At 44.5% G+C, this 18230-nt stretch overlaps 1 protein-coding gene across 1 annotated transcript; it reads right to left on the bottom strand.

Moving 5' to 3' along the window:
• Positions 1–15643: 15643 nt before the first annotated feature.
• Positions 15644–17447, bottom strand: LOC136505313 (cytochrome P450 94C1-like). The gene has a single exon (XM_066500465.1). The coding sequence runs from the start codon at positions 17330–17332 to the stop codon at positions 15791–15793; it is 1542 nt and encodes a 513-aa protein (XP_066356562.1). The 5' UTR covers positions 17333–17447; the 3' UTR covers positions 15644–15790.
• Positions 17448–18230: the final 783 nt, after the last annotated feature.

The raw sequence follows: 18230 nt of genomic DNA, 5'->3' as shown, positions 1-18230 counted from the left end.
ACGGGCCACGGCTGGGGATTAGAAAACAACCCACTTTGTTTCAAACCTTCTGCATCCTTAGTATAGTTCCTGCTTTTTCGTAGGTTTGAGATCATGGAGAACAGCAAGAGGTCTGCTGAGGAGGCTCTCGATGAATCTGCATCATTGCGCTAGTGCATCCATCGTCAAGAGGGTGCACCTCGCGATGCTCCTGTCGTTCTAGAGCAGAGGGCTAACTCTACATAGCCTTTGGGGTCATCCTTAGCACCAATTTGTCGCTAGCTCTCCCGCTATCCAAGGAGGCCGAGAGATGACGATGACCTGATCGCTTCCATTGATCGGACCAACAAGAAACTTGCTGACTGCCTCTCTATTGCGGAATTAGCTCTGGCCATAGTTCAGGGCCGATCACCCCCTGAGGCCAACCCGGTGTGGGAGAGGCTGGCCAAGGCTAAAGCCAGAATCGCTGGTGAGCCATTTACCATAATTTTCTATTTCTTCTTAACTTTTGCCTCTAGGATCCTGATCACCTCTTCCGTAAATCTTTTAGATCTATTGGCTTAGCTAGAAAGCCTTCATTTAGCTACGGACCATGCGGCGGGATTCATCAATGCCAGGGGAGCCGTTCCGGTGGTTCACTTGCACGACATCCTAAACCGCGTCAGAGAAGTCGCTCTTCATGGCGTTTGTCATGGTGCTGCCATGGCGTTGGCTGCTACACAAGTTCACTCTGGCCATGATCTTCGGCTTCTTTCCCGTGGAGCTCTAGCCACTGGATACCCTGGAAATTATGAGCGCCTAGTCGAGGATTTCTTCGACGCTGCCAACTCTGTAGCCCTGACCTCCTAGGCCGATGATATAGTAAACAAAGTGTTTTCTAGTCTGCAGCTTGTATTAAGTGATATCAGGAAACAATTCCCTTGTCTCCAATGATTTTCCTTTTACTTCATGCATCACTTTGTCCATGTTTGCCTCGCTCCTGCGGGCGATACACATCGTACCCGCTTTTGCCACTCTGGGTTTATCTTTGCACTAGATGTGATACCCTTCTGGTGTCGGCTATTAGAGCTGACAGCCGAGCAAATTAATTGTCAAGTATTAATCCAAACGTTAGGGTAATATTCCTTTAAATATTCCCCATTTGATTGCTCTACCGAATCCTTCTTCTCCTTTTAGTGTTTCCAAAATATAAGTATTACCCAGCGCACAATGCTTGATCCAATAAGGTCCTTCCCAATTAGGTGACCACTTTACCGGATTTGTTGTCCTTTGACCCGATCGACAATTTTACTCTCCAGACCAAATCTCTCTCAGAGAATTGCTCATTCTTGACCTTTTAATTGTAATATTTTGCAATCCTTGGTTTATGGGCTTCAATGTTTTTCAAGAGCACGCAGCCGAAGGCAACTCAGGTCTTCTAAGTCATTCATCACAAAATTCTTGTAGACTTCGATTGATAAATCGCTCTGCAACATAACGCACCTCGATCTAGTTTGAACTTCCCAAGGAGGGATTGTATTATGGCTATACACGAGTTCATAAGGTGACTCTATCAGCTCTTTTGCTCTTTACCATCAAGGGTAATTCATCCCCAGCCTTCTCGAGAGTCTTATCTCCCTTCTCCATTTTTGAAGATCAGGTCCTTTGTTCCGGCTAAAGAGCCGATTTTGAAAATAGCCGATTCTAGACTCTTGGTTTTAACTCTATCTAGGTCTAAAAACACAGCCTTTATTAAGAGAGCCCTTCAATCTTCTATCCTTAGTCATCCGGCGTCGTATTCTCTTCGGCATTGGTGAAGTGACGTTTCGCCTTCTATTAACTGCTTTTGCGTGTCCCGAGGAGTCCGCCTCTTCACTTCATGTCTTCAAAAACCAGCCGAGGGCTTTGGCCTCAAATACATCTCCATCCGCAACTGTTCCTTCGCTCTCTTTTGCCTACCAAAACCCTATAGCAGTTTTCTTCCTTCCTTCCATAGATCCAATCATCTCTCACGGCCAACGAGGATAATCGAGGCAAGCGCGCGGTAGAGGAGATCCTAGAAGAGGACATGCCGATAAATCAGCGTCTCCGCCGCATGAGGTGAGATTGGCAACCTCTGTTCATGGTGATGACCTATTCTGATTCGCCTATAGGTTCATTGTGAATGATAGCCTTCTTCCTTTCCCTCAGACCAGCAAACCCACTGATGCTGCATCTTCCGCGCCAGCTTCATCATCAGAATCTTCCAATTCGTATAACGGCGACGATGCCCAATGCTTCTTTCAAGAATGGAGGGCGGCCGAGGACCGCTATTTTGAGGTGATTTAGAACAACTACCAGCTTGAGATTTGTCTAGGGGTCTTCCAAGCGGCCCTTAATGCGGCTGAGGAGGAGGCCAGTGCCATTTGAGCATGGCTGGCTGAGTCTAACGCTACAATAGCAGGTAAGACGAGTTCCATGAGAATTTTTATTTTGGTTTCCACTGCCTTTGTCTTGATAGTCTTCTGTAATCGCCAGCTCAAATGGTGCAGTTGGAGTCTCTCCAACTAGCGGCGAACGTGGCCGTGGACGTTGTCAATGCTCAGGGTTCCCTCATTGATGCTCGTCTCCAAGACATCCCGACCTGTGTTCAGGAGATTGCCCTCCACGGTGTTCGTCATGGCGCGTCGGTGGCGCTAACTATGGTGCAGGTCCAGACCGGGCATGACCTCCATGCCATGGCGGTTGGCTTCTTGATTAGCGATGGTCCTGAGGGACATGAGGACTTGATAGAAGAATTCACCATAGCGGCGGAGGCCATCGTGGACATCACATCTGCTCAAGATGTGGTGAACAAAGTCTTCGACTAGATTGTACTTAGGGGGAACCAATAAACAAAGACTCCTCTTTCATGAATGCGCCTCAACGCAATGCCCTTGTGTATGACTGTTTTTGCTTTTTGTTTTTGCTCTATAGGCGATACATATCGTATCGGCTTTTATTGTCTTTGAAGATTTTCATTTTTGAATTAGAGGCGATACCCTTCTGGTATCGGCTATTAGAGCCGAGAACGAATCGGCTATCAAGTGTTGATCAGATGTTAGGATAACATCCTGTAGAACTTTTCATATCAAAGGTCAAAATGATTAATCAACCCAGGTCAAACATCCTATTAAGCGAAACAGAACCTCTTTAAGAAATCAATTAACTCTAAATCACACTTAGGACTCCATTTAGCATTCATACATCGGCCTAAACCCATACTCAGAACTAATGCTTATTTTTTTCTTAATCCAATGGCCGACGTGAAGCCGTGACTTTTTACTAAAACAAACTCTCAGAGCCGATCGCTTGCATCGGCTGTTGGCTTTCATTGCTAATCTTAATGAAGCCTCCTTCCCATAACTTGCCAAAAAAACATTTGAAGTCTCCTAATTTCCAAAAGACTGGATCGACTGTTGCGATGCTCACAGATTCATCAGCGCGAACTAGTTTGACATTATCTCCATGCAATTAAATCAAACACTAATGCATGGTCGATGGTATATAGTAGTTTGCATGAATCCAATCACGACTGAGGAGCAAACTATATGACCCTTTTCCATCGATGACGAAGAATGTGGTGAGCAGAGTCTTGCTCCTGATTGTTAGCTCAACATTTATTGCCCCCTGGGTCTTAGCCGTATTCCCTCCGAAGTCCTTAAGCATCATGTCAGTCTCCATTAGATCTCCTGGTCCTTTGCCAAGCTTATGAAAAGTGGTGTAGGGCATAAGATTGATAGAAGCACCTCCGTCCACTAACATCTTGTTCATTGGCTTCCCATCAACAAGACCTTTCACATATAAAGCTTTTAAGTGCTGATGCTTGACTGGTTTATCAAATATTGCTTGTTGTACAACCATTAACTTGGCAACTATCTCCTCATACTCTGCTTCATCAAAATTTAAATAAACTTCTTGATTTGCTGGAGCTCTGAATTCTGATGGCAACAGAAAAGCCATTTGGATATTAGCCGATAGTTGCTTTCTATTGGCTGTTTGCTTGGTACGTGATACTTGAGGTTTACCGGATGCCTGAGCCTGTTCCTTCTCTTTATTCCTTAGGCATTGCACCCTTCTCTTTTGGCTTCTTATTAAACCTCTTGGACATAATTGGCCTTCCTGCCAAACACATTTTCTTTTGTTGCCTTCTTCATAATTAGCCCAGCCCTGGTCAATAACTCTTTTTCCCAGCCGATTATGAACACTTTTATTTTTTAGGCGTCGATCCATGTTATTATGATAATATGCATCTTGAGCATGGATAGACTGGTGGTTGGTTTGAGATTGCCTATACTCCCAATATTGATTGCTGCATTCTGGACAGTCATGTCTGGAAGGCAACTTCAAACTTTTATTCCAACAATGTCTGAAGAAAGGAGAATTCTAATGTAATTTGGCTTGTCTTCTTTCATACCTCTCTTCTTTCAGTTGATGCGGGTATGCTTGATCCTTTAACCAATGCTGATAATCATTTTCCTTCTGTCGCTGCCACTTATTCAACAGGATCCGAGCTATAACTCGTGGCTTTGTCGCCCTATCTTTTGACGTCTCCCCCTGCTCATATCGTCTCTTTTGCTCAGCGCGACGTCTTCTAATCTCTCTATACTCGTCAGCCGATATTTGCATCTTGGGGTCGACTATTCCAACTTCTCTTGATTTAGTTGATGTTAGGACCTTAGTGTTTCCTTTGAGTAGCCTAGCATCAACCATGTTTTGATCTCCTAGGAAAGGATTATCATCAACTTTCATTTTCCGAGGCGTATCAAATTTGAGCCTCCCTTGCTGAATAGCCCTTTGTATATGCTGCCTGAAGATTCTGCATTCATTAGTGGAATGAGAGGTACGTTATGTAACTTGTAGAACTTCTTATTCTTTAATTGATCAGGGGGCAACATAACATGACCATCGGGTAACTTGATCTGCCCCTTCTCAAGTAAGAAATCAAAGAGCTTGTCTGATTTGGTGACATCAAAGTCATAGCTCTCTTTGAGTCCTCTTCCCCAAGGATTTGGCACCATTAATGTCTTCTTGCCCCAATTCCATTCAGCCGCAACAACCTCTTCTTCTTCATCTTCATAGCCATCATCGACTGAGTATGGATCATAAGCTTCAACTACTGTGGTACTCTTCTGAAATTGGGTATCTCTGCGCATACTTTAGAATTGGCTATTGAGCGCTACCACTCATTGAGCCAATTGACCCAAGTTATCAAATTCTTGTCCCAGCAGCTTTTCTTTCCACATTGGCAGCATTCCTTGAATAGCTAAAGCAGCTAGTTGATCATCAGCCAAGTTTAAGGAGAAGCACAAGTTCCTAGTCTCTCGGAACCTCTGAAGAAACTCAATGCCCGATTCATTAGTCTTCTGCCTTATAGTTGTCAGATCGATAATCTTCTTTTCTTCAGTCCTAGTATAAAAATATGTATGAAACTTCTTCTCTAGGTCAGCCCAATTGGCAATAAAATTAACTGGTAGTGATAAAAACCAAGTGAAGGCTAGCCCTGATAGGGACAAGGAGAAAAAACAAACTCGATGGACATCCTCAACTGAAGCTTCACCCAATTGTGTAAGATACCGACTGACATATTCTATCGTGCTTGTAGTGTCTTGGCCAGTGAACTTAGTGAACTCTAGGAGCCTGTAATTTGTGGGAAGAGTGACCAAATCATACCATTCTAGATATGAGCATTTGTATAAGAAGGTCAACCCTTTTGGCTTCAGACCGAACTGATTTTTCATCATCTCGGTCACCTTCAGCAGCAACTCATCAGCATTTAAATTTGGATTTCACTATACTTGCTGACCCACCTGTGGATTGAAATCCCGTGTGCCTTAATACCTTGGATTTAGAATCGTGTGAAGGGTATTATAGTCTGATCCATAGTGATATCCTTGTGGAACCTCTATCTACTGGGTCCTTTGCTGGCTTGCTGCTTGAAGTCTCTGATTATAGACTTAAGGATCTTTATCTCTACGGATCCTTTGCATTGATGGTGCTATTTTTTTAGCCGACGACGGTATGTGGCCTGATGTGCCAAAATTAATCACCTGGTTCTGACCTTGCCCCGCCGGCTATTGTACATGTTGTACTGATGGTCCAGGATTGTACTATATCTGATTTACAGTAATTCCTTGAGTTTGTTCAGATGAACCCTGAACCCTAAAATGCCTAGACACCACCATTACCAGCTAGTGCTGCTTCTTGATAGCTGGTATTGACTTGATTAATCCCTTGGGTCGATAGATCTGGAATGTTGTAATAAGCTGACCCACCTTGACCAACTAGAAACCCATGAATCGCCTCTCTCATGACGTTGTGGAATATGTCCAAGAAAGCTTTGTTATGGCTTGATATGGCATTACGAATAGATTTGTCTACAACTTTCTTAAAGAAACACTTGTCTTCATCTTCAGTTGTATCTGTCTGCCCGTGTAGTAGAACTCTTGGCAGTAGAAATTTCAGAACAATTGTGTTGTCACGTATTTTGGTGTAGGGCAATAAATACTTGTTCTGAAACTCTTCTGTAGCTTTGCTGATGATACCCTTATCCCCATCAGGTAGATCTTCATAATGCAACATAAAGATGTCATTGTTGTTGTGAACCGCTATGATGATTGTAGTGTCCCACCGGGCGTGCCAGAAACGTGTGTCGACACAGAATTTTTGTCTTATGCCGAGGACACACGAGCAAGCCGGAAGGGTCTGCTCTATGGAGTTGGAGATCCGCCTAGCTTCAGCGTAGGGATGGTCGATCCTGCGCAATTCTCCCGAGACGTGTCAGTCAATTTGACCCTACAACTGACAAGGAGAGAAAGTTTATCAGTAATTTCGGGCGGAACGTGCCGGTGTTGCCAGACAGTCCCGAATGTACGGCTTTGAGAGCCGATATGAAAGGAGATCGACTAAATAGCCGATTCCAACATATTCATAAGAATAAATCGATTAAAGCTCATGGAGTTGTGTAAGAAGAATCAGTTATCATTCAGGATGAATATCATTCTTTAAACAAATATTGGTCAATGGCAAAAATATTTTAACAATAATTAGTTCATGTTGAGCCAATGACTGCAAGTAACCGAACCCCTTTTTTTATAAAAGAAACAGTTCATCATCATTCAACTATTTAATAGAGACAAATCTAATAAACATATTAGATCTCATCTATCGCTATGACCAGTGGGGCATTAGGCAGAATCATGCAGGCCATAGAAACAACAATAGACTCGATGACCCTAACTTATTACTAATATCAATGGAGCATTAGCCAGAATCATGCAGGCCGTAATACAATAATAAGATCATGGGACTAACAAAATTTTCAACCTATCGCTACTTCAACGATCCTGTGATGCAAACTGTTTGTGAAAGCGCTCGATATCGGCTAAAACAGTCGATTTAGGCATAACATACAGTTAAGTTCATGCCCTCTCAGGAATAAATCTACCAAATCACGATCCCCACTCCATGGTGCTAACAGTGGAGGTGAGGCAGAATCACATAGGCCGTGATAACGGGCCATGAAACAGTTTTCGCTAGCCAATAGATCTACTCAAGATCAAACATGCCTTAACCGCACGCTATGCACGATCAAGATTGACGTAAAACACTCGATAAAACATAACTCATCATTTAAAGTGCAGATTAAATCAGTTTAGATTAACAAATGATGGGTTAACAAAGATATAAGGTCGATCTAGATCAATCCCAATCGGGCGAAGTGATATTGCTGTAATTAAATAAATAATGGAAGCAATAAGCAATATCGGTAACTTAACGAATCTATCCGAAGGAACGCCACCCTTAGATAGAGCTGATAACTTGACCTTAATCTAGTTCAAGCAGTGGAGCTCGACCGGATCGATGCAACCGTACTTGAACTAGACAAGAGTCGATAACTAACTCATACCAGAGTCGCATCGACCGGATTGATGCAGCCGTACGAACAGAGGTATAAGCCATGACGGTACTTATAGACAAGTAGTGGAGGTCGACCGGATCGATGCAGCCGTACGAACAGAGGTATAAGCCATAACGGTACTTATAGACAAGCAGTGGAGGTCGACTGGATCGATGCAGCCGTACTTGCTGAAGAACTCACCGAAATCTACTCTACTCCTACTCCTAAGGGGTGGCCGGAGCCGAAAAAGTAAATAACTTGTATTAGATTGATTGTGTGTCTTTTACAATAACCGGGCTTTGATATTTATACCTGAGACCTGTGCACGACTGCTGTCTAAGCACGACTCATCACAATTTTGGCCCTAGAGAAAATATTCCTAATTTAAGATAACTTGGACTCTAATCTTTCCCTTTTTGTTGAGTCCAGCATGTCTCGTCCTGGCGCCGATCATAGCCTTTGTTGTTATCTGCTGGCGCTATATGAAGAAAGCCAATTCCAGTTTTGCATTCGAATTAGCTGGTTCTGATCCGCACGCAATTGATTCCTTGATGACATGATCTTGGGACCTTTTGAGTCCATGTGACTCTTCTTCCAAATTTTTGTGTAAACATCATCAACTACTATAAATTTCTCATTTTGTGAACCATAAAATTAAATAAGCTATATACTAAAAACCCTTTTATTTCTCTATTTCTAAACCATGAAATAGGGCAATGAAAGGTGCATACTAGTTTTGATGAGCTACTATAAGATTCCATCATCTACATATGCAAACTATCAAGTGATTTTGAGCTCAAATGGCATATAAATAAAAAATATCCACCATTATTCCCAATCTAGAAAATCAAAAATTTCTCTATTTCTAGACCATGAAATGAGGCAATGAAAGGTGCATACTAGTTTTGATGAACTACTATAAGCTTCTTTCATCTTCATATTCAAACTATCAAGTGATTTCGAGCTCAAATGGTATATAAATAAAAAAAATTCACCATCATACCCAATTAAAAAACCATAAATTTCTTTATTTCTAGACCAAGAAATGAGCCATGCTAGTGATGAAACATGGGAGGATGAAGTTAATAACCTTTAGAACCGAAGAATGGATGGAGGAATGAAGTCTTCACCAATCCCGCAAGCATAAACTCCTTCCACGAGCAAGAACAGAGAGGAGGCAGAGAGCTTGAAATGGCTCAGGCATGGGATGAAGAAGGAGAAAGTATATAGCCTGGGACATGTAGTCCTAGTTTGTAGTATAAACCCAGACTACAGGTACAATTCTAGTCCCGGTTAGAGCCACCAACCAAGATTAAAGGTTTAGTCATGGCTGTTAGCTCCACCTGGGACTAAAGGTCCTCTCGTGTAAAAGTTGTGCCTCTAGCCGTTGGGCAGGGGACTTTAGTCCCGGTTGATAGCTTCAACCGGGACTAATCCTTTCTTTAGTCCCGAGCCTAAAAATGGTCGGGACTAAAGCCTTGAACCGAAAGTTTGTTCTCTATAGTGTTAATTGCACCAATGTGGAACCTTAATGCATTTTAAGAGTAACATCATCGTTACAGTTGAAATGAACTTTTCATTAATTAATATATAATAAAGAGAAAAAAGATCCATAGTTCGGTAGAAGAGGTAAAAAATAATATAATATAGAGAAAATAGTCAAAGGAGATAAGACCAGGTACAAAAGAATGATTGATTTATTCATGCAATAGAAAACACACACAATGACACAAGCTATACTCAATAATAATAATACAAACAATATTTTAAGGATCATGTGCCTATGTGCATGATTATTCATAGTTTTTGGTGAGATGATGACAACCCAGAAACTAGGACTAACGTGAGTATTAAAAATGTATTAGATAGATTATACTAGGTCCTAGGGATGCAAATGAACAAATGGTGTAAAGATTTGATAAAAAAAACAATGAAGAAACCAAGAAATCAGCAAAGGAAGACAAGGATGGGCAGTACAACGGCATGGAAATTGAACAGGCCGGACAAACTGACTTGGTGTCCGGCCAACTGTTGTGCGTATTGTTCATAAGAATATGGTGCAAGGTCCGACGATGGCAATGAAGGACCGCCAGATGCCTAATGTACGAACAATCAACAGAAAGGAGCCTGACAACTTGAAACAAATGAGCAGGAATATTACGGGATAAATGGTCCGAGCAAGGACAAGAACAATGAGCCAGACAATCAGGGTTCACCGGGACAGCACCGTGATACTATTCAGATGAACATGCTGAAATGGTCCGACGAGAACGAAGAAGTGAGCACCGGACAGTCCATTTTTAATGGTTAGTACTGATAGGACAGGCCGCAGTGGGTTTTTGTACAAGCACCGGACTATCTGGCTAGTGATTTTTCTAGCACACTTTGGCCAATGGCAATGAGAGGTAGAGGAGTATATGCCCCATATGGGGTTTGTTGGGGAGCGCTGAAGCTACTACAATACAGTGATAGCGCCAAGGTGACCTAGAGACTCAAGCAGCAGTGGTGAGCCATTGTAGCTTGTGGCATTTGCCTTAGATGTGCTAGCATTTGTGGCAAGCTCAACAATATGACTCGGGAAGGTTTGGTGATTGAGATCATACCTTGGTGGAGCCCCGACACGAATTAGGGGTTGCTTTGTTTTGGTAACCGATACCATGAGATACTTCGTCGTTTCTGGGTGTTTGCCCTCTCTTGATTTGCTCGTTACTTACCCATTTATGATTTGCATTGTGCTTGATTTGTGTGGCATAGATTAGCATATGCGGGTTGAGTAGGTACAGCACACTAGAAAACCTCAAATGTAGATCATGCTAGTTGCTTTATGTTTTTTCTAGTGTAGATCAAGAAAGCCCTAAGTTTAAATTTAAGTTTTTAAAGACCCAATTCAACACCTCCCCTCTTGGGTTTCCTGACATTAGGAGGCTTATGGTCCTTTAAATGCAACTTTTTCTTCATCCCTTTCGAAATGATAGATGGGCTTCTAGTTTTGACTAAATAATGTTGTTGCTAGCTCTATATTGCAAGAGGGGATATATGGTTCGATGTCGGGTGGAAGGATAATGGCGCTAAGGATGTATGGCTGGAACTTTAGTTTGGGTTGTTACAACATCAACCATGCAACATTAAGACATAATTGCAAACACTTTTTTCTTTATAAATAGAGCTTCTCGGGTCTAGTTTCCCTTATAAATAGGCTAACTTTTTTCAATCTATAGTGAATAGTAGGAACTACTGGTCTTTTCTAGAGGTTGCTCAAGAAAAATGCTGAGACAGTGGTCAGACCGCAACATCTTGCAGTAGCAACGAACATCAACAAAGAGATAGATCTATGAAGTAAAGATAGGCGTGAACAATAATACAAGAGACATGAGCTGTTGCACTAGGCTTCGACCCTATAGCGCAGTCATGGCATGAGCAAATGGCAAAGCAAGATGTAGCTCACAGATAGCAGATGTTGGAAGTACACTTCTAGGGCTCCTTGAAACGCAGGATTTTTTTCCCCATTTTCTGCGTTTGTCCTATGAAAATGAATTGATTCTTGTAAAATTCATGTGCTACACAATGGGCCCTAAGCTTCTAGCGATAAAAAAAAATATATGAGATCACCGATCAGATCGAAACACGGGACATGCATGGGCTATGCCCCCTCTAATTGTACTAGAGTTCTTTAAAGAACGTGCATATTATATGAGATCCCCTAGCTAGTTCGAAGTAAACCTCCTTATCAATAATGTAATTTAACGCTGTTATCTTGCTTTACTCGTAAGTGTATTTTTTCCAGTTTCCCATGATTTGTTTTTTTGTATACAATAATTAAGAGAAGTCCACATTGTTGTGGGTAGGTTTAGAGTGGCAGGCACATAAGCTACTTCGCAGACTGTGCACGAGTTCCATGATCCTAAACTTTATGGAAATCTTATTTTGACTTAAATTTTTCTGTGCAGCAACACATAGTCAATGCAAGTTCTGGTGAAAAAGTAGAGCTGTTATTATGTAATACGTTACATGTGTGTGTGTGCGCCATGCATGGTGAATAGGTGATGCTGACACAATGTATTTAGCTAGGTTGCTGCCAACTTTGAGGGTGGGCAGATAATTGATAATAGACTAAATCACTGCGTATAGCGATACTTCATATAGCCGGCCTGACTAAGGAAAAATACAGAGCTCTTGCCTCAATACTAGAAACGACCCCTTAGGCCTTATTTGGATGCACATGTATCGGCCTCAATTCATAGGTTGCTACCAACTTTGAGGTGGGCAGATACCAGATAATTTGCTTTAACACTCCGAGAACCGATTAACTGACCAGTTTCATATTGCTGGTACTCCATATACCATAACAGTGTGCAAATTAATAAAGCAAATCTCTCTCCAACTTGATCTAAATAATATGCTGCAAGCGTGTATTGGAATTGGACTAGCGAAAAAAGAGTTCACAAGACATGTTCCAACAACTTGGAAGTCTCTCGAAGAAGCACATCAATCGGATTGTTTGATTACTCAGAGGAGCTAGCTGTCAAAGTGGATGCTGCTTTGTAGTATCTGCCAGGTTCAGAGAAAGGTCTGAAGATTGGAGTCAATCCCTTTGCCAACTATCAAGATTCAGAATCCTATCTTTGCACCTACTGTAGCTCGTCTGACACGGGCGTATATTTCTGCTCTTATTCTGTTATCTGTAGCCTGCTCTAAACAAACTCTGCAATCTCTTTGACATGGTGAATTTGGAGTGTCACTACCTGTGCATTTGGACAGCACCGAGCTGTGACTGAGAACCGAGAATTATTGGTGCCACCTTTACATGTGTGTGTGGATGCTGCATGTGCTATTTAACCATGCAAGGTGACAAACACATTTTGCAGGTCATGTATGATAACAACACCCATTGCGGTTCAGTTCTGATAAGAAGCAGCATGTGAGTGTGGGAAGTGCAGGAATGGGCGGGCTAGCTGTGGATTGATGGATGGAGAGAGCGAAACAAATCTCACCGACCGAGCATGCTTCAACTTTACAACCATATGTTCTAAGCTTTGAAAAGAGGCCTCACTCAGAGTTGTGAACAAGTAGCCAACATGCCAAATCACAGAGATCCTCCAGCTTCATCACTCACAAGAGGATGAGCTAGTACCTCATCCTTTTTCCTCAAATGACTGGACACAAATGGTGAGAAGGAAGATTCAGCAACTAACCACTGCATTCCTATAGAAACTACAAATGTCGTTGGCACGCGCGCGCGTCGTTCTAGTTGGATATATCTTTTTAACAGCCGGTTGTTTTCTTCTGGGTTTTGGTCTACAATAATGTATAAATGTGGCCCCAAATCTCCTCCAGTTTCTAGCCAATATGATGGCGATTTCATTGCGCACGTTGCAAATAAGGCTGTCGACAGTTCTCTCAAAAAAAAAATAAGGCTGTCGACTTGGCACCAACTAGGATCTGGTATGCTAATACTATTCTTTTTTGACATGCTGCATTAGTTGGGTGTCCCAAATCCCATCAATGACTAATTGTGTCGGAAGCAAGTAAACAATCAATAATTGAGGTATTAAGTATTCAGGTTTGCGTCGATGGTTCGTTGTCAATGACTCAGCTGTTAAACTATGAACAAAGTGATATCATCTGTGTACTATATTTCAGGCCATATTGTTTGAAATACTGAGGTTGGAAAAGAGCTGGGAACGTTATTCTAGCATACGACTGAGGTTGAAATACCTAGAGGAAAATTGGGCAAGAGAAAATGGAGACTTTCATGAGGATAGCATATTGCCGCCGTCATCTTGGGAATTGGCCCATTAGGTGTCGATTTTTGCTTCACCTTTAAGGTCTTTGCACAGTAGCAACTGAGCTCTTATTCTAGCATACGACTATTCTTCAACCTGATAGTGACAAAGAGAAGAGAAGATGAACAGTATGTATGAGTCCACTTCACACCAACTAAAATCTCAGCTGTTCATCAATACAATCATCCAAAATCTTCTCTTCAATAGTTCAATTTGCCAGCACGAGCACAGAATCATCAATACCGTACACGTTACCTTCTACATGCCATCACTTGTCAGTGATCTGAAGATAGATCTGTATCGGTATCGGTATAAAGACAGAGACAGCCAATACCTATCGTCTGCAGGTTCGCAGTTGCTTGTATTGTGCAAACAGAAACTGAAAACTGTTGCGTGGATCCGACGTTGCATCCGGCAAATGAAAACTCTGAATCTGCAGAGGCCGGAAACGGAATTAACAGAGGGGCCATTGTGTTGCTGCTTACGTAAGGTGCCCTTCGTTGCACGGTTCATCCTGTTGAGCCAATCGTGGCTCTGTCACTGATAAATTCGTCGTCAGGAAATCAGGAATTCAGGATGGTCCAAAAATCTGAATCTGCTACTCCATGGCATTTTTCTGAAAATCTCTGCAGCTGAAGTTGGCTTCTTCTGAAATAAACTAAAGCTGAAACAGAGATCCAGAAAGAAGAAAAGGGAACTGAAACACGGAGCGGAATATGCAAGTGCCATATTATGAAGACGAGCGACCCAGGTTCATGCTGGTACTCCTTTCGAAGAAAATTTTTCGTTCAATCCAATTTCTCGATTCAATAGAAGCCCAAAGAGGTGCATATGGTACCCAAATAAGGATAAGATAGATATATCAAAAGCAGGTCTGATTACACCTATTCCTAATCTTAAATAGAATGTGAGCCCTTAACTCTATCAATAGATAAATCTTCGTGCGTGGCGTGAGTTGGAATCCAAGAAAAGATCGATTGAGACTCCCTCCCCGGTTCCACGAAGATATCTCTACGTACTTGTCTAGTCCAGGACAACTGAGATCTTCCGGTCTGCGTGCGTGGGAGCAGCTGAAACAAAGAGTCTGGGTCCGCTCTTCATTCAGGACACCCCCCCCCCCCCCCCCCCCCCCCCCCCCCCCCCCCCCGCGCCGCCTTACAAATGGGCCGTCCCCCTTGATGGCTCAATCCGTTCGTCTAACTCGCAACGCTTCGGTGTACAGTCCTCTTCCCTCCCAGGAAAGAATCGTTACTACCTCGCTTCGCACTATGTAGATTGACCAACACCTGCAGTGAATCTGTCTATAACTCAAAGTCCATCTATCTCTTGTGGAAGCGCTTTCGAGTGCCTAGAAGATCCAGCAAACGGAGGCCTACTTCACCGCAGCTACCATGATCATAGCTGTGCCCACTGGAATCAAAATCTTTGAAAATTTGTGTATTTTTGCTTGAGCCGTACGAGATGAAATTTTTATATACAGTTCTCGGAGGGGATTCGTAGCTTTATTTTATTGAAGCAGCTTTCTTTGGGCTCTTCTTGTTGTCTCTTAGAGGCTAAAAAGAATTGGTGGTAGAGCAAGTATATAATGATGATAAAGTCCAGAGGAAAGGAAGATTGTTTCACGCCTGCATAGACAAGTAAGTCTACCACGAACCCCTGTCCAAAATAGGAAGTTCGAGATAGAATTCGGAGAAAATAAGGGGTTATGTGGATTGGGGTAGCCCCGGCTATTAGATGCCAGATTTCGTCGAAATTGTGAGCATCAGCACGTAGGTTCGAGATCCAAGTGGTAGTATCGGACTTCCCTGGCAGGAAAATCGATGATAGTATTTTTGAAAAATAAGCTGTCTAGAGATCATCATATACGTGTAGAAAGCTAACAGGCAGGCAGTGGATTCATGAAACAGTGGTGATAACAGTTTGCTTTCTGTTGCAGGCTTGCAGCATCAGAAAAGTGCATACCAAATGGATCATGGATGGAATTCCTGAATGGGACTTTTGATTCAACTTGCTATTTTTTTCCCTCTTCTTTTAATTAGTCTACTATGTACATTATCCGCGAAACAACTCTACCGATCTACTCTCTACTTCTTCTTTTTCTTTTATTTTTGAAGAAAGAAAACAAGAATCTCTAGCTACGAACTCTTCTACTAATCCTCACTGGGAGGCCGCCGCTGATGGAGGCGGTGAGCCCCGACACGAACTTTGGCGCGCAGGCGGCGCTGCCACTGTCCCCGACGACCTGGACGTCGAACGCTCTCACCACGGCCACTGCGACCGCCTTCATCTCGGTGACGGCAAGCTCCTTGCCGAGGCACACGCGGAGGCCCGCCTGGAACACCGGATACTTGTACAGGCTCTCTGGGACGAACGAGCCGCCGGCGCCGTTGAGCCACCGGTCTGGGCGGAACGCGCCGTGGTCGGCGCCCCAGATGCGCGGCATGCGGCCCATGGCGTAGGGGTGGTACATCACGCGCGTGCCGCCGGACACGTAGGTGCCATCGGGGAGAACGTCGGGCCCGGCGCAGAACTTGGAGTCGAACTGCACCGGCGGGAACAGGCGCATGTTCTCGTACAGCACCGCGTGGGTGTAGTGCAGGCGCTTGAGGTGCTCGTAGGTGAGCGGCGCCTCCGAGCCGCCGCCGTCGCAGGCCTCGGCGCGCATGGCGGCCGCCACGGTCGGGTTCTTGGACAGGAGCATGAAGAGCGTGGTGAGCGCGGAGGACACGGTGTCGCGCCCTGCGAGGAGGAAGCTGACGACGATGTCGCGGAGGTACTTGTCGTCGACGTCGTGGTGCGCGTCGCCGGCCCCGGCCGAGGCCATGAAGCGGGACAGGAGGTCGTGGCTGTTGGCGACGCCCAGCTTGCGGCGCTCCCGTATCATGGCGGCGGCGAGCTCGTCGACGAGCTTGATGGCCTCCCTGAGCTCCCGCTCGGAGCCGACGTTGAGCAGGCGCTTGGCCCGCCAGAGCAGCGGCGACGCGGCGGCCCCGCGCATGGCGCAGAAGCGCGTGGCGGTGTCGAAGGCGTCGGCGAGCTTGGACACGGGCATGTCCAGCTCGAGGCAGCCCGGGTCGAGGCCGAAGGAGATCTTGCAGATGGTGTCGAAGGCGAAGCGGCGGAACACGTCCTGCAGGTCGACCACCGCGCCGGCGTCGGCGGCGGCGGCGAGGAGCGGTATGAGGCGGGCCTGCACCTCCTGGGCGATGATACCGAAGGCGTAGGAGCGCACGGCGACGCTGCCGAGCTCGAGGCTGGCCATCTTGCGCTGGTGGCGCCACGCGTGGCCGTCGACGTTGAAGATGCCGCGGCCGAGGAGGTCCCCGAGGAGAGCGGAGAAGGTCTTGCCCTTGGGGAAGTTGTCGAAGTTGGTCTTGAGCATGTACTCGACGTTGGCCGGGTTGGCGGTGACGGTGCAGCCCAGCACGTGGACGTGGACGGTGCCCGTGGGCGACTCCCGGAGGAGGTGCGCGTACCAGTCGCCGAGGTTGGTGAAGTCCCGCACCCACGACCCCGTGAGGTACGCCCGGCAGACATGGCAGCTGCACCACGGCCAGCGGCGGAGGAGCATGAGCACCAGGGCCAGCGCCACCAAGCAGAGGGAGGAGGCGAACAGGGCCATGCCCGCGCACTGCGCTGCCCAGGGCAAGGCGGCATCAGCTGCTGCTGCCATGGCGCCTCGCCGGGGTCTTCCTTCTTCTTCTTCCCGTCTAGAATTAGCTAGTGGACAACTGGACAACACAGGGAGCAGGTCGGCGCGAGGCAGGCGAGAGAGAAGGAGAGGAAAATGTGTGTGTGTGAGTTGTGAGTTTGTGACTGAGGAGGCTTTGTCTATATATAACGTGGGTGGCGGTGGACCGGGGAGGAATCCGCACATGGGCCACGTGCGTTTTGGATTAAACAACGTTTGTATTGCCATTTGCCTTTTTACCTTTTTCCGTGGTGTACACAGCTCATGTTATGTGTTCCCGTCATTCAGCAACAGCACATGACAGGTGGGTCCACATCAACAGCCACCATAGAGTCCAGCTTTGTTTCTTTTTGTTACTTTTATATATGTGTGTGTGGAGAGTATATTCAGTAACCAGCTATAAAATAAGTTATTCTGTAGCAATATCCATTTACGATAATTTTATATACTAATTTACGATAATGTCAATACGTATTTACAATAGTTGGGTTGCTATAACACATGGGGATATTACCATAACGTTATAGTACGTAAACCACTTTGTAAGGAATTACTGTAATCTCATAAATTAATATAGTAATTATCGTAACTCAAAGTGGCTACAGAATAAATTATTTTGTAGCCAACCACAGGGCAGTATATATTTTGATCACAGGGCAGTAGCCAACCACAGGGCAGTATATATATACTACCTTATAGCTGGCTAAAAAATAACTTATTATGTAGCCACTTTGAGTTACGATAATTACTATGTTAATTTACAAGATTACAGTAACTCCTTACAAAGTGGTTTACTATAACGTTATGGTAATATCCCCATGTGTTATAACAACCCAACTATCGTAAATACGTATTGACATTATCGTAAATTAGTATATAA

Source organism: Miscanthus floridulus, chromosome 14, assembly GCF_019320115.1.
Source record: "Miscanthus floridulus cultivar M001 chromosome 14, ASM1932011v1, whole genome shotgun sequence".
Taxonomy (NCBI): Eukaryota; Viridiplantae; Streptophyta; class Magnoliopsida; order Poales; family Poaceae; genus Miscanthus; species Miscanthus floridulus.
Note: the sequence above shows the minus strand (reverse complement) of the source record. Positions and strands in the feature narration are given on the sequence as shown.